Source organism: Moschus berezovskii, chromosome 17, assembly GCF_049115385.1.
Source record: "Moschus berezovskii isolate FMDL1 chromosome 17, NW_MosBer_1.0, whole genome shotgun sequence".
NCBI classification, from domain to species: domain Eukaryota; kingdom Metazoa; phylum Chordata; class Mammalia; order Artiodactyla; family Moschidae; genus Moschus; species Moschus berezovskii.
This window is the reverse complement of record NC_142476.1, coordinates 35,028,384-35,054,028: the sequence shown is the minus strand read 5'-3', so window position 1 is coordinate 35,054,028 and position 25,645 is coordinate 35,028,384. Positions and strand designations below refer to the sequence as shown.

The 25,645-nt window shown below is 37.1% G+C and overlaps 1 protein-coding gene across 5 annotated transcripts in view; it reads right to left on the bottom strand.

Moving 5' to 3' along the window:
* Positions 1-229: 229 nt before the first annotated feature.
* COP1 (COP1 E3 ubiquitin ligase) overlaps positions 230-25,645 on the bottom strand; it is a 221,298-nt gene continuing 195,882 nt past the window's right edge. For 4 of the 5 annotated variants that reach the window (XM_055419200.2, XM_055419203.2, XM_055419202.2 and 1 more), the window contains 2 exons: positions 2,697-2,741; positions 230-567 (listed from right to left, as the gene is read on the bottom strand). In XM_055419200.2, the coding sequence (XP_055275175.1) occupies positions 550-567; positions 2,697-2,741 (63 nt within the window). In that variant the 3' untranslated portion in view covers positions 230-549. Of the gene's footprint in view, positions 568-2,651; positions 2,742-25,645 lie in introns of those variants that run through there. The other variant, XM_088845315.1, reaches the window with a different exon arrangement.

Sequence of the window (25,645 nt, the reverse complement as noted above, 5' to 3'; positions counted from 1 at the left end):
TGAAGACAGAACTACATAAGGTGAAATTAATAATGTTCCCATAAACATTAAATTCACTGAAAAGAATCCATATGCTTTACATTTATGTTGATATGCGTAATTCCAAAGAGGTAGGGAAATATGGATCTTACAAATTATTCATCAGTATATTGTAATTCAGGTGTGCTATGCTTCTTGAAAAGACAAAATTATCTTTTGCCACATTTGACAAAAAGTTCCCCAGCTCAGCTGTGGCTCAATAAACTTTTATTATTTTTTTGTTATTTATTTTTATTCAAAAGAATTTGTTTCCCTATCACAAAAATTAGATAAGCATACCACCAACAGCAGCAAAGTCCGTAGAGTTACATTGATGGTGGAGAGTTCATTGGGTATTCCCAATGTCCCGAAGGTCAAAAGGAGGAAAAACAGGGAAAGAAAAAAATACTCAAAACAAATCCAAAACCCATGGTGACTTTGGGGAGAGACATTGCAGGATCTGTCTTCTCTTATTGTCGGCTGCAGATATATTTCAGCAGGATCTAGTACAATTTAACTTGAGCAAACCCTTCATACCAGCTCTAGCACCTAATAGGGAGAAAAAACAATCAGTATAATAAAACAGTTTTACAATACAGAAAAAGTTTAATCAGTCTTTATTACATTGTAAATAAAGAACCAAACCAAGTAATCGTTTCACGATTGCTAAAATGCCAAAGAATTTGAAGGGTTTAGACATTAATCCATTCTTACTTTCAATTTGAAAGCTGCATGAACTCTTTCAGGTTAGTTATCTCTACAGTTAGCTAGGGTGCCTTCGATATAAACTACATAAAAAATAAAGATAAATGACTGGTGCACAGCGTGAATATGATGTTTTCGGAATATTATGTTGGTATCTTTCCACAATCATAAGAAAAATTTTAACTATTACTGTTTAGAATTTTAATCTATTTCTTGCATTGACAAGCATCTCATAGTGATCAAGGTATTCAGGACCTAAAACCTAATCTTTCCCTATTGCTTCTTTTATTTTCTAGTCAACTGTCTGGGTGTCAAGATATTTTGTTAGCTATTTGAGGAGTACCTTATCATACCAAAAAAATTGTGATATTGCTAATACTAAAACTAAGAAAAAGCAATGATCAGTTATAAAAAGACTAGAAGAAACGGCTGAGAAAGGACACTGAATGTGAGGACCATTATGAGTACTGTCAAAAAGGATTATGTCAGATGGAGACTGTAATTCTAGGTGGCTAAGAATTAAAGGAGCAACTTACAACCTGCTGTGCTAAGGCTTCAGTTATACCTGTGCTTCCCTAACGCTTTTTGTCTTTACATTTGGCAAGCACGTTACTTTACATAAGAGGCAGGGCTGCTGAACAAAAATCTTAGATTTATCACTGAGATTCTATAAGTATGTATGTAGCTTTGAGCTTTCTGTAGATACATTAGCAATCCCAATTGCCTCAAAGGCCAAACATGTAGAAGAATAAAGTACAGCTTTTTTAATACAGCCTTGTCATGAGAATAAAGAGAAACTGGGAGACTATAGAATCACTTAAAATGGAGAGTCTAAGATCTTCTACCATCTTGTATGAGGCTTCCATAACATAGCACTGGCTTTTGTCCATGACTCTCTAATAATTAGGTTTCCCAAATAAAAGAAACCAGATATATAAAAAGAAGTATACCATGTAAATTAATTTGACCAGCTAATAGTGCTGTTCTGCTTTGCATTTGCTCCCTTCATCTCTGTAGGACAGTGTGTGAGGCTTGGATTTGCTCTCTTGATTACTGGGTCATTCTCCACTCAGGATGAGTGGAAGGAAGCCATGGCAAAATTAATGTTAAGTGGCAGGGAGATGGATACATCTTATTAAAAAAAGTACATTCTGATACTTCTATATCAGCAGAGAATATGTGGAAAGAACTGGTACCCACAGACTAAGTGCTAATCAAACCCATGTAGTAAAAACCCTTCTCCAAGATGATGTTTTGTTTAAAAGCTCACTGCTTAGCTCAGGATTTATTTATCCAATGTACTGTGCCTAAGTGCTGAGCATCCAATGGTGTAACTAGATAAATTTTTTTTATTTCCTTGAACCCCTAACTACCAAGAAAAGTATGTGGAATACTATATCTGAATTTGGGAATGAGACTGTGAGTGAAGAGACTAAATCAAGATTTTCAGATTATACCAATGGCATGATCACATGACCAATCAACTTTCAACAGAAAAGTAGAACTCCTTTTCTTCTCTTAGCAACTGAGGAAAAATCTACTTGTCAAGATAGAAAAGGAGAAAAACACAATACAATACAATAAGAGTTAAACACATTTTAAAATTTGCTAAGTGTCTAAGCATCTGTTGCTGTATCTTGGATCCTGTCCCCTAATAACCCAGCTGGATAGCTGCACTGGCGCAACAGAAGCTGAACAGTGAATGGGCCATGCTGAGTGCCTCACAGTCTTCATCTGGCTGTCATTCTGACCACCTTTCAGAACCTTCAGCATTTGTACAACCTCTAACGAGTACTATCATCTCCTCCAAAGTTGCAAGCTACCTATTCTTTTCCCCTTCAATCAAAGCCATTTCCAAGAAGAGAGAGACTCATGATTTGGCATGCTCTCTAAGGCTTAGTACAACTCTATATTTCCATGTTATAGTTATAGTCTGCTATAGCCTAAAAATGGAGATGTATAAAATAGCTTACCTTAATTGTACCCTGACTGTTAGCAGCAATCAGCACATTGGACTCCTAGAAAAGAACAAGAACTTTTAGAGTACAGAGAAGGATTTCCTGCAGGGCAGCCCAGGAGAATAATTTCCTCTTCATCCTTCTTTCTTTCACTTTACCCTAAGACACCAATACAATCTAAACTGGAGAACCAACTTTACATGTTTTTAACTATGAATTATAAATTCAAAATCTCATATTTTGAGGATTAGATTTAATTTAAAAAGTACAGTTGGAAGCAGCGTAGGAAACTTTCAAATGTAAAGAAAAATAAAAGAGAAACAGACTGCCACTGGGAGGAAAGCCAAGAGAAACAAAGACTGATACAAAGCACAAATAATAACTTGAGAAAAACAAAGTATGATTCTTTCCACAGACAACTTCCCCTTCATTCATTTCACCCCTGAAGAAACCAGTAATTGGCATACATCTCTATGTATAGCTATTTGGTATTAGGAAAACAAAATAAAACAGAAGGTGAATATTCATCTGGAGACAGATGGCTATCTTTCTTTTCAACTATTCTATCACTCGCTGTATGTATTTTAAAAACCTTGGTGATTACTTCAAATAGAATGCATGTGGCAACATATTGTTTAAATATTCTAAGCCTTAAGAAAAAAACTATTTCTCTGGAAAGCAGAAAGGATGGAAAAGGAAATAGACAAGACTGAGTTTACCAGAGAGAATCTCACTGAGGAGGAAGAGCTGGGACATGCCTTCTGTTGTAAAGAGTCTAATAGGCTTTGAGCTTTGGAGTGTATACAGGTCTTTTTGTTTTTCAGAGCAGGCAGTCAGAAGGAAGTAACCAGATTCAAAACTGCCATAGAGGCCATTTGACTGATGTGACGTCCAAGTCCAAATAATAGTTCTCAGAAACAGATAAAGTGGTCAAACTTCAATGAAGGATGGGATCTGCCTGAATATCCCACAGGTTTCATCAGAAAGTGACAAAAAGAAAGTTACTGCAACCAATCTTGAGTTAAACCTTAGTTTCTTTGATGCAAAGCATCTGTGCTCTACAAACATCTATATTTCTATCATTTAACTTTCTCTTGGATTGCAAGTAAAGTTACCTTTGAAAACTGTTCACCTTGTTGCTACTGGTGTAGAAGGAAAAAAATAATCTCTTCCCCTAATCCCAAATTTGGGGGATCAGACTATTTCTTGGATGCAGTCAGTGGTGACAGCATTAATGGTCAGTAGTATCAAGAAGGAATAAAGAGGACTTCCCTTGGATAGGAATCTGCCTGCCAATGCAGGGGATGTGGGTTCAATGCCCAGTCCAGGGAGATTTCACATATCTCGGAGCAACTAAGCCCATGAGCCACAACTACCGAGCCCACATGCTGCAACTACTGAACCCGGTGCACCGAGAGCCTGTGTTCCACAACAAGAGAAGCCACAGCAACGAGAAGCCAATACACGACAACTAGAGAGTAGCCCACTTGCCACAACTAGGGAAAGCCCGAGCAGCAGTGAAGACCCAGCTCAGCCACAAATAAAAAAATAAGACACAGAAAGGAAGGACTAAAGACATGCCTTTTCTGGAAGTGGGCATGGGAATTGCTGATGATAGGGTTTGGAACACAGAACCCCCAAACATGGCACATTGGCATATTGGATATTTCAAGCTAAAGGATTTCAAGAAAATGGCAGAAGCAGGAAGGTTACTCTGCCCTTCCACACCTTCTTCCCTTCTCCCCTAAAACAAAATTCCATGTGGGAAGTGTCCTCCCTATACCAAGTAAAGGAACATCCTTATCTCTAGCAATAAAGTAATGCTAAGAACAATCCGAGTTTCCTGAGGCTTACTACTCCTGAGTACAATTACCTCATACTCCCTAACCTATCACATTGCTTCCTGACCACCCACTCTTCAAAACACAGCAGAGAATACACAGGTCTACTTCCTTGGGTCTTCATTTCCTTATGGAGGCTTTCATGTCATGTAAAACATATTAAATAAATCTATATGCTTTCCTCCTGTTAACTTGTCTGTCAGAATTTACAGACCCAGTCAAGGACCCTAAGAGAGTAATGAAAAACTTTTTCCTTCCCTGTTGTTCTGTTGCTAACTTGTGTCTGACTCTTTATGACCCCATGGACTGCAGCACGCCAGGTTTCCCTGTCCTTCATTATCTCCTGGAGTTTGCTCAAATTCATGTCCATTGAGTCGGTGATGCTATCTAACCATCTCATCCTCTGTCACCCCCTTCTCCTCCTGCCCTCAATCTTTCTTAGCATCAGGGTCTTTTCCAATGAATTGGCTCTTCACATCAAAGGCCAAAGGACTGGAGCTTCAGCTTATTTCCTAGCTGAGCTTTTCCCTTAAATCAGCACACGAGAGTTGTACCATAAAGAAAGCTGAGTGCTGAAGAATTGATGCTTTTGAACTGCGGTGTTGGAGAAGACTCTTGAGAGTCCCTTGGACTGCAAGGAGATCCAACCAGTCAATCCTAAAGGAGATCAGTCCTGGGTGTTCATTGGAAGGACTGATGCTGAAGGTCAAACTCCAATACTTTGGCCACCTGATGCAAGAACTGACTCATTGGAAAAGACCCTGAGGCTGGGAAAGATTGAAGGCAGGAAGAGAAGAGAACAACAGAGGATGAGGTGGTTGCATGGCATCACCAAATTGATGGACATGAGTTTGAGCAAGCTCCAGGAGTTGGTGATGGACAGGGAAGCCTGGAGTGCCGCAGTCCATGGGGTGGCAAAGAGTCAGACATGACTGAGTGACTAAACTGAACAGCACGTATATTCTTAAAAACAGTAACATAGGAAAATAGCATTCACTATCAGAATTAGTTTCAATATCCACTTTGGGGAATTATGGGCTATCACTGGGACTGAATGTGCATAGAGTTAATATATCCATATGGGGGGTGGTTGCGATAGGGGGTATTCCCAAATCCCTCTTATTTATCTACTCTCTTAGTAAACTAAGTTTAGAAATTGGTTGGAGTGAGTTTTAGGCATCTTTAGGGAATACAATAAGTCAGTGTGAGCTTCTCAAGAGGCGGAATTTCTGTATGTGCAGCAGAAAACAACAAAAAAAGGCACTGTAGAATAATATGATTTCTTTCTAGCAAGAACTTTAAACAAGCTGTTTAAAGCTAGATGTGGCAGTCACCAAGAATTGCTCCCTCTGCTATGGGAATACATAACGTCAGGATAATGAAAAATTTATGACCCAAAGTTACCTCTCTTTCTGCCATTTTGGTTCGAGTCATCTTTCAGTACAGAAGAAAGTAGAAAAACCTGGTGGAGATGAAGACTCTTCCTGAGTGGAATCCATCTCCGCCAATTACAGAGATTATTAATTACACAACATAAATTTGTAATCCTTCAAAGGTTGGAAGAACCTCTGAAAAAACATGGTATATTACCATACAGTATGAAATTGTATGCTCAATATAAGAAAGTTAACTTGAAACACTTTGCCCTGTGGAGACAGATGAAATATCTTATTTACAAATAACCTAACACAGAGAGTGATTGCCCAGTTGGAACTGTCTTTCAGGACTAATATATAGGTAACTGAGTCCTAAGAACTTTTAGAAACACTCAAAACTATTAAACATGACAAAAAATAAAAGAAAAATAATAGGTTCACTTCTCAGTATGCCCCTCCCTCCAAAGCAAACCAACGTATTAAAAAGGGATTCAGGATTAAACTGTTTTTCAGAAAGGCAGATATTAGCTTACGATAAATGAATTTTTACATTCAAAAGAAAAATAAAACCAGGTATTTTACTTCAGCATAGAGGTACAGAGGTGATAAGTACAAGGTTATTACTATAGCTTTTGAGTAATTCTTGTTTGCATTTTGAATGACTAGTAATTCTTGGCTGTGCCTGCCAGAGCGCTAATGTAAATAAATAAGTTCTAGCTCAATGTGTTGTTTTTACTCACTAAATAAAATAAAATGCCAGTCAGTAGTTCTCATTATTTTCTTCCTCTTTCTTAGAAACTGGCAGTTTTCCTACAAAGACTTCCTCAAGGTTAAGACAATAATGTTCCTACTATTTTCTTCTTAAGATAAAGAGATTTAAAAAGACAATGGAAAAATCAGTAGCAAGTATTTTACAAAAGTAGAAGACAAATACATAAGCATATATACCAACTTACTGAGAAAGCTGGAGACAGATACCACTGAAACTTATGCTGAAACAAAACTAGCGTCCACTGAAACTGTTTCTTCTTTGCCAGCTTGCCTATAAAAGAGCTACCATAGCTACTGCATTAAAATCCTGAGCAAGTTGAGAATTGACAATTCATTTAGCTTGAAACTGGAGGATAAAGTCCTAGAGATAGTCATAACTGATTTTTACTGTGAAGTTGCTTCACTAGATATATAAATATGTGATTAAGAAACTTCTATTTCTGGCTGGTAACAGAATAAATGGAATGGATTTGCCCTCCTACCTTAAACAGGTAGAAAACTGAACAAAACATAAAAGACAGCACTGGACAACAGGCAGTACAGGACTGTGATTACAAGAGGAGAAACAAAAAAGGTCATCCTACAGTCACCTCAGCTTTCTGCCTGGAGGCCATTTCTGGACCACAGAGCAAGGGAGGGGAATCCAAAGAGAACAGAGAGGAATCTGAGAAGACCATAGCAGAATAAGATGAGGAGACAGAGGTGGAAGCACGGGGTATCTGTGGAACTGCTGGAATTTGTAGGGCCCAGCACCACAGACGAGAAAGCTACTTAAAAGTACAGTTCCAGGAATCTGGATTGGGGTGCCCTTGATTGTACATCAGAATAACACACTGTGTGCTCACATGGTGAAACTACACAAAGCCAGAAAAATAACAATGAAAAGGGAAAGTACAATACTGAGAATATGAAACATCATCAAATGCTAGAATTCACACAGGGTTAGCAGATGTCGGAGTTTAGACAAACTAGAGTGAAGACAACATTCAATGCCCCCATTTAATAGAGTCCTCAGAAGGTCAGGCCTGACCAGTAGGCCTAATCGAGCCTTAAAACAAATGTTCCTCTAGACCAGGGATTAGCAAACTGATCCTATGGACTACATCCAGCCCAAACTACCTGTATTTTAAGCTTCCTTTTAGTAGAACCCAGCCATAGTCATCAGTTTACAGCTGACTCTGGTTCCACATCTGTGGATTTAACCAACAGTGGATCAAAAATATTTTGGGGAAAAAAATCTAGATAGTTCCAAAATGCTAAACCGAATTTGCTATTTGCGGTAACATTTGATTGACAACTATTTACAAAGCATTTACATTGTATTAGATATTATAAATAATACAGAGATGACAAACTATACAGGAGAATGTGCTAGATTACACGTAAATACTATGCCATTTTATACAAAGACTTGAGTGTCTATGGATTTTGGTATCTGCTGGAGGTCATGGAAGCAGTCCCCTGTGAATACCAAGGACTGTAGGTAAATACTGTCTATAGCTGTTCCTGCACTGCTGCTGCTGCTGCTGCTAAGTCACTTCAGTCGTGTCCGACTCTGTGTGACCCCATAGACGACAGCCCACCAGGCTCCCATACCCCTGGGATTCTCCAGGCAAGAACACTAGAGTGGGTTGCCGTTTCCTTCTCCAATGAATGAAAGTGAAAAGTGAAAGTGAAGTCGCTCAGTCGTGTCCGACTCTTCGAGACCCCATGGACTGCAGCCCACCAGGCTCCTCCGTCCATGGGATTCTCCAGGCAAGAGCACTGGTGTGGGGCGCCATCGCCTTCTCCGCACTGCAGCAGCAGAACTGAGGAACTGCAACAGAGACCACATGGCCTGTGAAGGCCAGAACATTTGCGATGCGGCCCTTTAAGAAAGAGTTTTGTAACTGCTACTTTAGTTATCCTTCAGTTCAGTTCAGTCCAGTTCAGTCGCTCAGTCGTGTCCGACTCTCCGCGACCCCATGAACTACAGCACGCCAGGCCTCCCTGTCCATCACCAACTCCCGGAGTACACTCAAACTCATGTCCACAGAGTCGGTGATGCCATCCAGCCATCTCATTCTCTGTCGTCCCCTTCTCCTCCCGCCCCCAACCTTTCCCAGCATCAGAGTCTTTTCCAGTGAGTCATCCTAATCAAGTTTAAAAACCAAGTGTCAAAAGAATCAACTTTGTCTCCAAAAACTCAACTTTCTGTCAAAACAAACTTTAATACTCTTAAAAGAATTAAACAAAATCTAGACATTCAACAATAAAGCATTCACAATGTATAGCATTTCAGAGGCAAAAATAATCAGGAAAAAATTTCAATGAGTAGAACCAGATGTAGAGATGAAAATATAATAGAAGTAACAAATGAAGACTTTAAAGAAAGTAAAATTATATTCAAATATTTAAAGGAAACAATGGTCTTAATGAGAAAAGAAATGGAAGATATAATATAAAAATCAAATGGAATTTCTTCACTTGAAAAGCAATCTAATAAATGTGTAATTGGAATTTCAAACAAAGGAGAAGGGACAGAAAAGTTATATGAAGATATGAAACTAAAATTTTTCCAAATTTGAAAACCCATAATCTAAGAAGCTTAATATTCAAGTAGAAAAAGGTACAACACTAATATATTAAGATACATCATAAACTACTAAAAATGAGTAAGAAAGAGAAAATCTTGAAAACTGCCAGAGGAAAAAAAGGACACGCTGTGTAAAATAAACAGAGTAGAGAGATCAGAAGGGGGAGCATCCACATCCTATCAAGATTCACACAGATCCCTTGGAGCCTCTTCCCCAAATTAAAATGACAACAGCATTCTGACTGGTGTGAGGTGTGATATCTCATTGTAGTTTTGATTTCCTTTTCTCTAATAATGAGCAATGTTAATTAAGCATCTTCTCATGTGTTTGCTAGCTATCTGTATGTCTTCTTTGGAGAAATGTCTGTTTAGGTCTTTTTCCCACTTTTTGATTGGACTGTTTGTTTTTCTGGCATAGAGTTGTATGAGCTGCTTGTATAGTTTGGAAATTAATCCTTTGTCAGTTGTTTCATTTACTATTATTTTCTCCCATTCTGAGGGTTGTCTTTTCACCTTGCTTATAATTTCCTTTGCTGTGTAAAAGCATTTAAGTTTAATCAGGTCAGGTCCCACTTGTTTACTTTGTTTTCTGTTTTTCTAGGAGGTGGGTCATAGAGGATCTTGCTTTGATTTAAGTCATCAAGTGTTCTGGCTATGTTTTCCTCTAAGAGTTTTATAGTTTCTGGTCTTACATTTAGGTCTTAAATCCATTTTGAGTTTATCTTTGTGTATGGTGTTAGGAAGTGTTCTAATTTCATTCTTTTACATGTAGCTGTCCAGTTTTCCCAGCACCATTTACTGAAGAGGCTATCTTTGCTCCATTGTATATTCTTGCCTCCTTTATCAAAAATAAGGTACTCTTAGGTACATGAGTTTATTTCTGGGCTTTCTATCTTGTTCCACTGGTCTATATTTCTGTTTTTGTGCCAGTAACATAATGTCTTGATGACTGTAGCTTTGTAGCAAAATCTGAAGTAGGAAGGTTGATTCTTCCAGCTCCATTCTTCTTTTTCAAGACTGCTTTGGCTATTCAGGGTCTCTTGTGTTTCCATATGAATGGACACTGGTCAGAATGGCCATTAACAAAAAGTTTACAAACAATAAATGCTGGAGACGGTGTGGAGAAAAGGGAACACTCTTGCACTGATGGTAGGAATGTAAATTGATACAGCCACTACGGAAGATGGTATGGCAATTCCTTAAAAAACTAGGAATAAAACCACCGTAAGACCCAGCAATCCTACTCCTAGGCATATACCCTGAGGAAACCAAAATTGAAAAAGACACATGTATCCCACTGTTCACTGCAGCACTATTTACAATAGCTAGAGCATGGAAGCAACCTAGATGTCCATTGACAGATGAATGGATAAAGAAGTTGTGGTACATATACACAATGGAATATTACTTAGCCATAAACAGGAACACATTTGAGTCAGTTCTGATGAGGTGGATGAACCTAGAACCTATTATACTGAGTGAAGTGAGGCAAAGTGAGAAAGGTAAATATTGTATTCTAATGCATATATACAGACTCTAGAAAAATGGTACTGGATAATTTATTTACAGGAGAGCAATGGAGAAACAGACATAGAGAATAAACTTATGGACAAAGAATAGACTTATGGACATTGGGACGGGGGAAAGGGTGGGATATGAAAAGAGTAACATGGAAACTCACATTACCATATGTAAAATAGATAGCCAATGGGAATTTGCTGTATGGCTCAGGAAACTCAAACAGGGGCTCTGTATCAATCCAGAGGGGTGGGATGGGGTGGGAGATGGGAGGGAGGTTCAAAAGGAGTGGACATATGTATACGTATGGCTGATTCATGTTGATGTTTGGTAGAAAACAACAAAATTCTGTAAAGCAATTATCCTTCAGTAAAAAAAAATAAATTAAAAAAAAAAAGATGACAGCAAAGCCACAGGAAGGCACCCTTTTCTTGCCTGGCAAGAGCTCAGCCAATGAGAGACAGGTACAACTCAGCTAAGAAAAAGTCATGGACTCTTTGTCTACTGTAGCTCTCCCAACTTCCTTTCCCCCTCTACAAGAGTTCTCCTCTCCATTTTGCTAGAGACTTGCACATGACTCAACATAGCTGCAGACTCTGAACTGCAATTCTTTGATGATCCTGAAAATCTCATTTTCGCTGCAGAAATGGCTGTTTTATGTTAATAATTACATATAGAAGAACACGGTCACCAACTGTCATCAGAGGTAATTCAAACCAGTAAGACAGCTTTTATAAGAGGATGAAGAAAAAAACCTATCAACCTAGAAATATTATGTAAAAAGAAAGATATTTTGACAACAACTAAAGTCTAAGACAGCAGCATAGATGCACTGTAAGAACTATTTCAGGAAGTTCTTATAAAACATGAAAACTTAAATCTAAACAAAATGATGGAGAGTGTTGGAAATGACCAATATGTGGGTAAACATAAAAAATGTTTGCTTTCTTGTTTTTTAATTTTCTTAACAGATAATCACCAATTAAGGCATAAATAATAACAATATATTCTGCTATTGAAACAGAAGCAACATATATGTCAGCAAAAGTATACAGGATAAAAGGGGTAAAAAATAGAAGTACATTGGAATGGTCTTCCATAATATAAGTGGTATATCTGATGACAGACTGTGATAAGTTAAACATGAATATCGCAAACCTTATAGAAACCACTAGAAAAGGAAAATAGTACAGCTAATAAACTACTAAAGGAGATAAAATGAATTATAAAATATTCAATTAAAAAATGAGAAATATAGGCACAAAGAACAGATGGGCCAAACAGACAACAAATAGCAAGATGGGAGACAATACCTAACTAGACTGACAAGTAAATGTAGATGGTTTAAATACTACAATTAAAAGGCAGAGATGATAAGACTTGATAAAAGAGCAAGTTTAATGTTGCCCACAAGAAACACACTTTAAAGAAAAACAGATATTTCTAAAAAGAGAAAAAAATATACCATGCAAACATTAATCATAAGAAACCTGGAATGGTTCCACTAATATCAGAAGAAGTAGACTTCTGGGAATTTCCTGGTGGTTCAGTGGTTAGAATTCAGTGTTCTCATTGCCACAGCCCAGGTTCAACCCCTGGTCACGGGGTTGAACTAAGATCCTGCAAGTCACAATGCACAGCCAAAAGGAGAAAAAAAAAAAGAAACAAGCAAAAAACCCATAGAAAGTAGACTTCAGGACAACGAATATGACCAGGAATTAGTGAAACATTTTATAATCAAATAAGGGTCCATTAAAAAAAAAATCTTAATGTGAATATATAAATAAAATAGAGCTTCAAGATACATGAAGCAAAAACTGATAGAACTGAATTGAAACAGGTAGCTCCACACTTGAGTGTGCAGATTTCAACACTCATCTGTCAATAATTCAAAGAATAAGTAGATGGAAAATAAAAAAAGATATATAAAAGACTTGAATAATACTATCAGAAACAAATTGAACAAATTAATATTTACATAAAATCTTAAATGGTAAAAATACACATTCTTAAGCTACCTAAAAAGTATATACCAAGACAGACCATGTGCCCAGACTATTAAACATATCTCAGTTCATTTAAAAGAATGAAACCACATAAGTGTGGACTCTGACCAAACAGACCTAAAGTAAAGATCAGTAACAAGAGACACCTAGAATATTTGGAGGTTTTAAACACTCTTATATGACATAGGGCTCAAAAAAGAAATCACAAGGAAATAAGAAGCAATATATTGAAAGATACTGAAAAAATATATATTAAAATTTGTGTAATACACCTAAGGGCTTCCCTGGTGGCCCGGTGGTAAAGAACCTGCCTGCAGTGTAGGAAACAGGTTCAATCCCTGGATCAGGAAGATCCTCTGGAGAAGGAAATAGCAACTTGCTCCAGTATTCTCGGCTTAGCGACCAAACAACAACAAATACACCTAAAACAGTGCTTAGACAGAATTATATCTCTTAATACTTATATTGGTAAAGCAAAAAGTTTAATATAAATGATGTAATAGCTTTCAGCTTAAGAAGCTATGAAAAAAGCAAATTACATACAACAGAAGTATAAATATGGTAATAATAAAAAGCAGAAACCAAATAAAATAAAAGACAAAACTGGGCAAAAATTACTAAAAACAAAAGCTAGTTTTGTAAATAAAACTGAAAAATCTCTACAAAAGGAGAGACAGGGTAAGGTAATAATAACCGGAATGAGGGGAATCACTGGGCATCCCACAGATATTTAAAGAAGAAGACAGTATGAGTAGAAAAAACTTTATGCCAATAAAGTTGACACACAATGAAACAAATGAATGATATGCAAGACAATTCAATTCCAAAATGTGACAGAAGACCAAGTCAGAAAACAGAGGAGGAAGGGACACTTCCAAATTCAGTTTGAGTCAAACAAAGCAAAAGATATTATTAAAAAATTACAGACCAATTATCTTTATAAACAGATGCAAAAACTCTTAAAAAATTCCAGTAAAGAGAATTCAGCCATGTATAAAAAGAATAATAGATCATGCCCAAGTGGTTCTAATCCAGATAGTCTAGTAGGTTTAACTGTTTTTTTTAAGACAATGAATGTAATTAACATTTTTAACAGAAGAGAAAAATCATATAATTACAATAGACATGGAAAATGCATTCAATAGAATTCAATACATATTCATAATAAAAACTCTCAGAAAACTAATAGAAAAGAATTCCTCAAGGTGATAAGAAATACCTATGAAAATCTTCCAGCTAATGTCATACTTAATAGTGAAATGTTGAACTCATTCTCAGACTGGGAGCAAGTGCAGGATGCTTGCTATCACCACTTGTATCTAACCCTGTATCAGAGGTCCTACCCAATGGGCAATAGTCAAAGAAAAGAAAGGAAAAGCATACAGATCAGAAATAAAGAAGTAAAGCTGTCTTTATTTGTAAATGACATGGCTGCCTATGTAGAAAGTCTTTAAAATTCTTTAAAACAGCTGCTAGAACTAATATTTTGACCTAGTAGGGCTATCAGATCCAATGTCGTTATATTAAAATTTATTTCTATAAACCAGCAATGAATACTTAGCAAAGAGATTTTTCTAAAAATATCACTTATAATAACTGCTTAGAGAAAACCAAAATACATGTAAGATCTACATGTTGAAAATTATAAACTAACAGTGAGAGATATTAAGGAACACCTAAGTAAATTGATAGAGATACCATGTTCATGGAGAGATACTCCCATAAAATAAGGATGGATTTATGTGAAAGTCTTGGTACACCGGATGACAAACAATTTCTTTTTAACTCAAAGACATAGGTCCCTATTAAACAAAATCAGAATATATTCCTTTCCTTATTTAGTCTCCAAATGTTAAGCATGTTAAACTGATTTCTCCTTCTCTCAGAATAATAATTTTGCAGAAAAAATAGAAATAGAAGATTTTATATTAACAAATCAAATATTTAAACCAAGTGGAAAAGTTCCTATTAAAACCTGACCAAGAAGAAATAGAAAACATGAATCATCCTGTAATGTAAAACAGGCATTACATTAAAAAAAAAACAAACTGAATGAACTGTCAAAAATTTTTTCTACCTCAGGCCCATATGATTTCACCTACAAGTTCAATCAAATATTCAAGAAAGGAGCAATTCCAATTTTACACAATTCTTCCACAGGAAAGGAACACTCCTTAACTTGTATTCAGTTCAGTTCAGTCGCTCAGTCGTGTCCGACTCTTTGCGACCCCTTGGACTGCAGCACACCAGGCCTCCCTGTCCATCACCAATTCCCAGAGTTCACTCAAACTCACGTCCATCGAGTCGGTGATGCCATCCAGCCATCTCATTCTCTGTTGTTCCCTTCTTCTCCCGCCCACCCCCAATCCTTCCCAGCATTAGAGTCTTTTCCAGGGAATTATGAAGCTAATGTAACTATGAAATCAAAATCTGATAAGGATGATGCAAAAAAGAAAAATTATAAGCCTATGTTATTCATAAAAATAGATGGAAAAATGCTAAACAAAACAGCAGAAGTCAATTTTAACAATATATTGATATAAGGATACTGTATCTTGAACAAGTTGGGCTTATTCCAACAACAAAAGATTGGTTTAACAGTAGGAAAAAAAAATGTTACCTGTTACATCAATATTTCAAAAAGAAATATTACATCAATAGGTACAAAAGAAAGCAATAATATACTTTAGCACTCATTAACGACAAGAAAACTTGACAACTGAAAATGAAACTTCTTAATAAGGGTATCTACAAAAATCCTAAAGTAGAAATCATATATAATAGTGACATAATCAAGTTTTCTCTCAGGCAAGTAACAGGATAAGGATGCCAGATATCAAAACCTCTATTTAATACTCTACTAAAGTACCTGGCCATTGGAATAAGTCTAAATGAACAAAATATACCAAGGTACCAAAATTGGGAAGGTAGATTAAACTCTTTACTTGTGTGGAGCATATTGTTGTATACATAAAAAAATCTGTAACATGCAGAAGTGCATAAATAAAATTGATAAGAGAGTCTAGCAAGTCTGCTGGATTGAGAAATGGGGACAATAATGTGCTATTTAGGCACCGTTCTTTCTCTCTTAAAATAAGAAATTTGTTTACTTGAATAGGTAGAATGTGTGGTAAGAATCCAAACAGTATAGAAGAACAGAGGAAAAGTGAGTGTCTCCCAATTCTCTGTTCTGAGTTCCTGGAGCAATTACTATGATTAGAAATGATTAGATGTGAAATTTTTCCAGATAAATTAGCACCATTACTGTGAAGTTCCATTGTATGGCAAAGTTTTCTCAAGATGTAAGAACATGTGAGTTTTCTATCAGCTCATTCTTTTCTTGTTTGATTTCAGGATATCAAACAACTCTACCCCCAGCTTGGGATCTCACGTTTGTAAACGTGACAAACGGTATTTTATACTCAATTCTAAGTCCCCTGACCACCTCAGAGAGGTCTTTCAGCTTCTCTTACAAAATAAAGCACCTCCACAGAATTCACTTCTGAGTTCTGGGACATGTTAGTAATTGGCCTTCTGAGTGAAATGGACCTAAATCTCTATCTCTAAAATCAAATTAACAAAATATGCAGGCAAATTATGCTATATAGAGTGAAAGTGGCAGAGTGGAATAAACATGGTCATTGTGGTTGGAAACACTTGAATTCAAAGCTCTAACATTTTCAAACTATGTCATCCTGGACAAGTTACCAAATCTCTCTGACTCTCAGTCTCCTCAAATATCAAATAAAACTAAGCTAATGAAAACTGAGCTCACAGAGCTAATGGAAGGAAAAAGCGAAGGGGAGGGGTGGGGTGAGAAGAAAACTGAGTTAAGTGAGTTGTTTTCACGACCAAATGAGACACTTAATGTATCTGGCATATAGTATACATCCTATAAGGAACTGTTTCTAAGTGAGCGAGGTTTTTTTTTCCCAAAAAGAAAAGATAGTCAGAAGTGTCCAAAATCATGAGAAAATGAAGAAATTGTTTAATAATAATATGTTACTAGATTTGCGCATTAGATGGTGTTAGTGAATTCTTGCTTCCCAGGTGGCTCAGTGGTAACGAATCCGCCTGCCAAAGCAGAAGACTTGGGTTTGATCTCTGGGTCAGGAAGATTCTGTGGAGGAGGAAATGGCAACCTACTCCAGTATTCTTGCATGGAAAATCCCATGGACAGGGGAGCCTGGTGGGCTACAGTCCATGGGGCCCAAAGACTGGGAAAGGAGTACAACAAGGCTGTATATTATTACCCTGCTTATTTAACTTATATGCAGAGCACATCATACAAAATGCCATAGTGGATGAATCACAAGCTGGAATCAAGATGGCTGGGAGAAATACCAACAACCTCAGATATGCAGATGATATCACTCTAAAGGCAGAGAGTGAAGAGGAACTAACAGCCTCTTGATGAGGGTGAAAGAGCAGAGTGAAAAAGCTGGCTTGAAGCTTAATATTCAGAAAACTAAGATCATGGCATCAGGTCTCATCATTTCATGGCAAACAGAAATGGAAAAGTGCAAGCAGTAAAAGATTTTATTTTCCTGGGCTTCAAAAATCACTGCAGATGGTGACTGCAGTCATGAAATAAAAAGACACTTGCTCCTTGGAAAGAAAGCTATGACAAACCTAGACAGTGCATTTAAAAGCAGAGACATCCCTTTGCCCACAAAGGTCTGTATAACCAAAGCTATGGTTTTATCAGTTGTCATGTATGGATGCAAGAATTGGACTGCAAAAAAGGCACCAAAGAATTGATGCTTTCAAACTGTGGTGCTGGAGAAGACTCTTGAGAGTCCCTTGGGCTTGAAAGGAGATCAAACCAGTCAATCCTAAAGAAAATCAATCCTGAATATTCACTGGAAGGACTGTTGCTGAAGTTCCAATACTTTGACCACTTGATGTGAAGAGCCGATTCATTGAAACAGGCCCTGAGGCTGGGGAACTCTGAAGGCAAAAGGAGAAGAGGGTAGCAGAGGATGAGATGGTCAGATAGCATCACCCACTTAATGGACACGAAAATGAGCAAATTCACGTCTGTTGAGGTGGTGAGGCCATGCAACCATCTCATCCTTTGTCGCCCCCTTTTCCTCCTGTCCTGGGGTTACACAGAGTTGGACACAACTTAGCTAAGACTGAATAACAACAACGGTACTGGTGACCTCAGAAGCAGCTCTACCTAATGTTCAAAACCTTTGCAAAACTCCCTGGAGCTAACTCAGCTTCTAGAACTTTGTTTTGACAGAAGCTTCTGGAAAAAGTTTTCCCTCATCTCCTAGGTGACAGGGGAACTCACCAAATTGCTTCCACAGAGAGAATAAATGTCCATTATCCCACTTTCAGAATATGATAGTGGCTTCACCATAAAGTTTATTATTTTCATGCCATTTACAGTCATCTATCACTATCCATTTATCATCATTAGGTGGGAGATAATAACTGTATCTTCAAAACAGCTCAAAAGATTTTTTTTGAAGTGAATTATATTGAAATACCTTTAAATAAACAAGCTTATAATATGTGAGGGCAACTTTATCATTTTTAAAAGGAAATTAAATATAGGGAAATACTGATTAAATTATTTATTAACCTAATTGAACTCTCTACCTCTAATCTCCTCTCATTACAATGCATTCTATACACTGCTACAAAAATATTCTCATGGGATAAGCTCATCTTCTGGTACACTGGGCTTTAGGAGCTTATTAAGACGTTGAAGGCAATGGCAACCCAGTCTTGCCTGGAAAATCCCATGGATGGAGGAGCCTGGTGGGCTGCAGTCCATGGGGTCGCTAAGAGTCAGGTACGACTGAGCGACTTCACTTTCATGCATTGGAGAAGGAAATGGCAACCCATTCCAGTATTCTTGCCTGCAGAATCCCAGGGACAGAGGAGCCTGGTGGGCTGCAGTCTATGGGGTCTCACAGAGTTGGACACGACTGAAGCGACTTAGCAACAGCAGCAGCAGCAATCCCTATAGAAGAGAGCCCTAACTTCTTTTCCTATGTGTTATTCTAGACTGTATACTCTGGTACCTCTCTGGCCTCATTCCCCAATAGAGTTTCTAATCCCATAGACAGAGGAGACTGAAGGGGTACATCCATGGAGTCGCAAGAGTCAGGTAAGATTTAGAGACTAAACCACAACCACCACCCCACCTTTTTACGTGTACTACTCTATTAAAAGTAGTACCAATCTATCAAAAGTGTTCCACACTTGAAGTACAGTTTCCCTCATCAACATCTTAGTTCAAACTTTCCTCTAACTACGTGGACGGCAGTGTAGCAGAAAGAATGTGCATTTTGGAGTCAGGTAGACCTGGGTTCAATTTCCAACTCTATAACTCCTTCTTTGGTTGTGTTGTCTTGGGTAAATCAGTTAACCTCTCTGAACCTCAATTTCACTTTAAACAGACATCAGAAAGACCTCAAAGTGTGTAACTTAAAAAGATTTCTAGTGATGATTTTGAATTCAGATAAAACTTATTGTATAATTGCCTGGTTGGTAGTAACCAGATGCTGGTTTACAGTCTTCTGTCCAGGTATGGTCTGTCCATTGTCTTAAGCTTTCTGAAACTCTTTTTAGTATTTATGAAGACCAGCACAGAAGCCAATATCTTAATAAAGTCTTTTAAAATTCTCCCTATTAGAAGTAATCTCTCCCCTCCAGGGCCAGTATTTTCTGGGATAATTCTTTTTTAAGGATTTCTTTCATTCAAGCTTATATCACAGTTATTGATAAATATTTTGTGTTTACTAGGTTAAAAATCACTAAAACGCAGATAATGTTTTGCATGTTGCAAAATTAATATCTGATCAATGAAAAACAAGTAGTTGTCTAGCTATGTCAATTAATGTATACAATATTGAAGATGATAGAATATTTATTATTTATTAACAATTTACCTTGAGTTTCCCACCTATCTCAATACTTTCTATGTATTTTCTAATTTTATGCCTAAATATTATGTAAAAGGTACCACATTCTGTTTTCATAGAAGAAGAAACTGAGGCATAAAAAAATTAGTACCCTCCTCTCCCGCAAAACTTTGGGGCTTCCTTCACAGCTAAAGAATATGGTAAAGAATATGCCTACAATGCAGGAGACCCTGGTTCAATTCCTGGGTTGGGAAGATCCCCTGGAGAAGGAAATGGCAACTCACTCCAGTATTCTTGCCTAGAGAATCCCATGGACAGAGGAGCCTGGCAGACAGTCTATGAGGTCACAAGAGTTGGACACAACTTAGTGACTAAATCAACCAACCAACAAATCTTTGGAGCTAATATTTACAGTCTCAAGGAAGGAAACAAAGCAACCTGATTCCAGTAATCTTAATCACAACACTACTCTAAGACAGAAGTTAGAAATGACACACAATGCCACCCACCCTTTAGATGTTTAAATGAAGAGCACAACCCTGCCAAATTAAGGATCTCAAAAATTTCACATTTTCTCCCCACAAACAACTTTATGGTCTGTGTTGTAAAACTAAGGAAGGAAAGTTCCTCAAAGATCTTTTCTAGGGACAAAAAATGCCCCAGACATAGGATCTTTAAAATTGAGTCTCGATAGAACACTATTAGTGACAGAGCAAATGTGAAGTACAAAACAAGAGCTGCCATTGAGATCACTAGCAAAAATTAATGGAAGTGGTCTGTCTTCAACAGTTTGTCCTACAAGCACTGAATTTTCTTACTGAAGTGTTCACTAAGTTAAAACTGAACATTCATTTAAGTCCTTTAGATAAGCACCTGACATAATGACAAAGATAAATCACTATGTACAACATACAGTACCTGCAAATACAATTCCCTAGGGGACACAGAACAGTGGGGATGATGGCTGAATTTAATAGTCTACCTTAAAGATATATGTATACAAATATATATCTTTTAAGGACAAATATTAAATATACATACGAAAAAATTATATAAAAATTTGAGATAGCTAGGCTTTAAACAGTAACAACTACAAAACAATAAAAATAATCTGTTACATTATAATCTTCATTGTATCTGTCAATTCCTTAATATTCTTTCCACAGAGGCTCCTGTCTTATTTGGTGCTTTCTTTTTTATAAAAAGATATATCTTTTTTCAGTTCAGTTTAGTCACTCAGTCGTGTCTGACTCTTTGCAGCCCCTTGGACTGCAGCACACCAGGCTTCCCTGTCCATCACCAACTCCCAGAGCTTACTCAAACTCATGTCCATCAAGTCAGTGATGCCATCCAACCATCTCATTCTCTGTCATCCCCTTCTCCTGCTGCCTTCAGTCTTTCCCAGCATCAGGGTATTTTCCAATGAGTCAGTTCTTCACATCAGGTGGCCAAAGTACTGGAGCTTCAGCATCAGTCCTTCCAATGAACACCCAGGTCTGATCTCCCTTAGGATGGACTGGTTGGATCTCCTTGCTGTTCAAGGGACTCTCAAGAATTTTCTCCAACACCACAGTTAAAAAGCATCAATTCTCTGGTGCTCAGCTTTCGTTATAGTCCAACTCTTATCCGTGGATGTAAGAGTTGTGGAAAAACCATAGCTTTGACAAGGCGGACCTTTGTTGGCAAAGTAATGTTTTTGCTTTTTATCCTGTTTGCTTGTTGCTCAAAGAGTGTTAACTTCGAGTATGACTGCAGTGTCATGGCAAATAAAAGACCACTCACATTTCAGGCTCTTTTCATACCAAGCTTATAAACACAGAAATAAAAGTTAGGGGCTTTTGCCTCATTTTTTTTCTTTCTTTGACGTGGGGTGAGAGGGTGGTTAACATCTGTATTCAAAATGCATCTTGAAAATTAAAATGGCTTTCCCTGGTCAGGGAACTGAGAACTCACATGCTGTAGGTGCAGCCAAAAAAAAAAAATTAAAATGGCTTTTCTCCTCATGTAGGAGTTCATGAACTCTGTGTGTAGCTGAATTTGATTTTCATTCAGGGTTCTATAGTCCATGTGCAGTATTGATGAATATCTCATGTTAAGGTAAATGATCACTCTGGGCAAAGTGCGAGACTCTTGATGAATCAGATCCAAACAAAAGTGAAATGGATATAACTCTGAGATCCAAAAACAACAGAAACTTGATAAAAGAGAACCTCTATAAGTGGGTTTAATAGAAAAACACTTTCAAATGAACTTGCCCTTTCAGTTTTTCTGTCTAAGCATGACCCAGAGTTGCCTTATGAACACCCCCTTCCTTTCCTGTGAGATGAAATGCAAATAGGATGATATGCAGAGATTCTGAGGAGGCTCTCTTCCATCAATGTTCTGTTAAGTGGCATTATTCAATTCTCCAATTTTTGCACTCTTTTATATTTCCTTCACATCATCCCAAGGCAGTTATATACTTTGCTATGGTAGTCTCTGATTTATATACAAAGAGAGAAAATACTCAAAGTGCTAACATTTCATTGCTTCGTCTTATTGAGCTGTAGTGGATTTCCTGACAGGCACAATCATTCTTCCATTAAAACCCGCTTACAGAGGTTCTCTTTTATCAAGTTTCTATTGTTTTTGGATTTTGGAGTTATACCCATTTCACTTTTATTTGAATCTGATTCATCAAGAGAGTCTCCCAATTTGCCCAGCGTGATCACTTACCTTAATATAGACATTTGTCTATGCTGCATGTGGGTAGCATGTGAGAGTCCACACAAATATCGGCAAACACTGGCTCCAAGATGATCTCCAGTGGTTTTTAAATAAGTGCCATTGGTAAACCAAACAGTTTCTTTTGACCCTGACCTTTCTTTCAGCATGTGGTTTTTCAGAAATGACTTAGTAAAAAATATGTAAATATGTCTAAGAGAGAATGAATACAAAAACACAATCTATCAATAAGAGGTCCTGCTCTTTAAATGAAAATGTTAGCAGTCAGCCTTCCCTGCATTCTATAAAGGATCTAAAATTGACTGTGTTTTCAAGACAGACAATTCATAAAATTTGTTTTCTTAGACTCTAAGGTTATCATTTTACAACTGTCTCACTATCTCATTTTACTATCTTATAGATATTAATAACCTCAGATATGCAGATAACACTACCCTTATGGCGGAAAGTGAAGAGGAACTCAAAAGCCTCTTGATGAAAGTGAAAGAGGAGAGTGAAAAGGTTGGCTTGAAGCTCAACATTCAGAAAACAAAGATCATGGCATCTGGTCCCATCACTTCATGGGAAATAGATGGAAAAACAGTGGAAACAGTGTCAGACTTTATTTTTTTTGGGCTCCAAAATCACTGCAGATGCTGATTGCAGCCATGAAATTAAAAGACGCTTACTCCTTGGAAGGAAAGTTATGACCAACCTTGATAGTGTATTAAAAAGCAGAGACATTACTTTGCCAACAAAGGTCCATCTAGTCAAGGCTGTGGTTTTTCCCGTGGTCGTGTATGGATGTGAGAGTTGGACTGTGAAGAAAGCTGATCGCCGAAGAATTGATGCTTTTGAACTGTGGTGTTGGAGAAGACTCTTGAGAGTCCCTTGGACTGCAAGGAGATCCAACCAGTCCATTCTAAAGGAGATCAATCCTGGGTGTTCATTGGAAGGACTGATGCTAAAGCTGAAACTCCAATACTTTGACCACCTCATGCGATGAGCTGACTCACTGGAAAAGACTCTGATGCTGGGAAAGGTTGGGGGCGGGAGGAGAAGGGGACGACCAAGAATGAGATGGCTGGATGGCATCACCGACTCTGTGGACATGAGTTTGAGTGAACTCCGGGAGTTGGTGATGGACAGGGAGGCCTGGCGTGCTGTGATTCATGGGGTCGCGGAGAGTCGGACACGACTGAGTGACTGAACTGAACTGAGAGACAATGAAAAAAAAATTCTATCATCATCATATAACTAATTGTTGAGAACTACAGGCCAGTTACTGTGTTAAGGACTATGTATTTCACTTAATCCACATACCAATCCACAGAGGAATATAAGAGATAATACTTTTATCCTCAATTTAAAAAGAATAAAACATGGTCTTAAAGACAGTTAATAACTTGTTCAAAGCCATACACACAATTATGAAAAAGCGAAGCCATGAATCAATATGTGGAGACTGATAAAATATGCTAATTTTTGGTTTTAGGCATATTGGTTTGTTAAGTTTATCACATGACTGGCTGTGACTTGAATCTCCTAACTTAGGAGTAGAAAAGGGTCTTAGGTGAGCATTTGATATGTATGGGAGAACCTCAGCTCTCAGACATTATAAAAGGATATTATACCTCAAATCTCATATGCCTAGATTCCTAAAGTGTATAATAATTTTATATATTATTATATATTTATATATATTTTAATAATATACAAAATTTCACGTAAAATACCATGAGAGAAGGACTTGACCACAGAAATAAGGTAGAAGGAAGTATACCATAGTCAGTACATGCAGTGGCTGTGCCAGGCTAATAGCCACCCCGCCAACCCAATTTAAGATCTTGGAGATTAGAGTTTATCTATCATAAAGGAATGCTTTCAAGACTACTAAGTTAAACACAAATCCTCTCTTTCCTCCCCATTGGTATCCTTGTGTAGGATGATACTGGGTCCCTTTTTAACACCAAACTATAAGGACTATTATGAACAGAAAAATATAGTCATAATGTATGATTAACAGAATAAAGGGTTATTGTTTTAATAAAATACATTACCTTTAACACACTTTAACTTTTTTTGATTCATTCAAACAAATACCTACTCTTACAACTAATTTACCTAATAGGAGGAAATGAATTACACTGCTAATTGAAAGAACTTCTACATTGGTTGGCTTATTACATTTTCAAATCTAAAATTCTTAAGCTTTATAAATGAGTTTCCTAAATAAATAATGAAAATATCCATTAATGTTGAAAATTCTTTACTATCTATCATTCTAAGATAAGGTGTACCAGATATTTTTACAGCAAAGAGATGGTATTCTAGGTGCTAGATATCTCCTATATTTCATGATTAGATTTAAGAAAAAGTAGCATTAATCACAGTGAGAGTAGCATCAGACATAAGTGTGTATGAAATTCAAATTTTATCTAACAATAAAAGAGGTGATCATGAATATAAATACAAAATAGTAGCTCACTAAATTTTTACCACTGGAATCTGTCTCTACCAAACAAATATGAAAATTAGCATTCTTTAAACATAATTTGGTATAACCTGCTTCTCTCTCTGGGAATATGGCCATGCACGCATATGTGTATTGGTCTAGTAGTATAATTTCTTTGTAGGACTTCTTTTAAGATGTTTTGCCATTTTGAAAGTCTGACTTAATACAATAAGAAATTATTCAAATTTCAAAGCAGTAAAAAGTCATGTCTCATGCCTGTTTGGAAAAATATGTATGAATAGACAGAAACACACACACACATATACACACCAGGAAGGAATCACCTACCTACCTATACCAGAGTCACCAGATTATCATATTTCCTCCCTACCTTCAACTTACTTGCTTTCTGTTAAGACCTAATCTTTATATTATACAACTCAACACTGAAAAATATACCAAACAACCTGATTAAGAAATGGGCAGCATCTTGAATTTACATTTTTCCAAAGATGGCATAAAAATGGCAAACAGACACATAAAAAGATACAAACACTAGTCATCATGAAACTAAAAAATCACAGTGAAATATCACCTCATACCTATCAGAATAGCTATTATTAAAAAGAAAGCAAATAACAGGACTTCCCTGGTGGTCCAATGGCTAAGACTCTGCTCTTCCAATACAGGGGACTCATGTTCAATCCTGGTCAGGGAACTAGATCCCACATGCCACAAGTAAGACCCAGTGGAGAACAAATAACAATTGTTGGCAAGGATGTGAAGAAATGGGAACCCTCCTACACAGTTGATGGGAGTGTAAATTGGTCCAGCTACT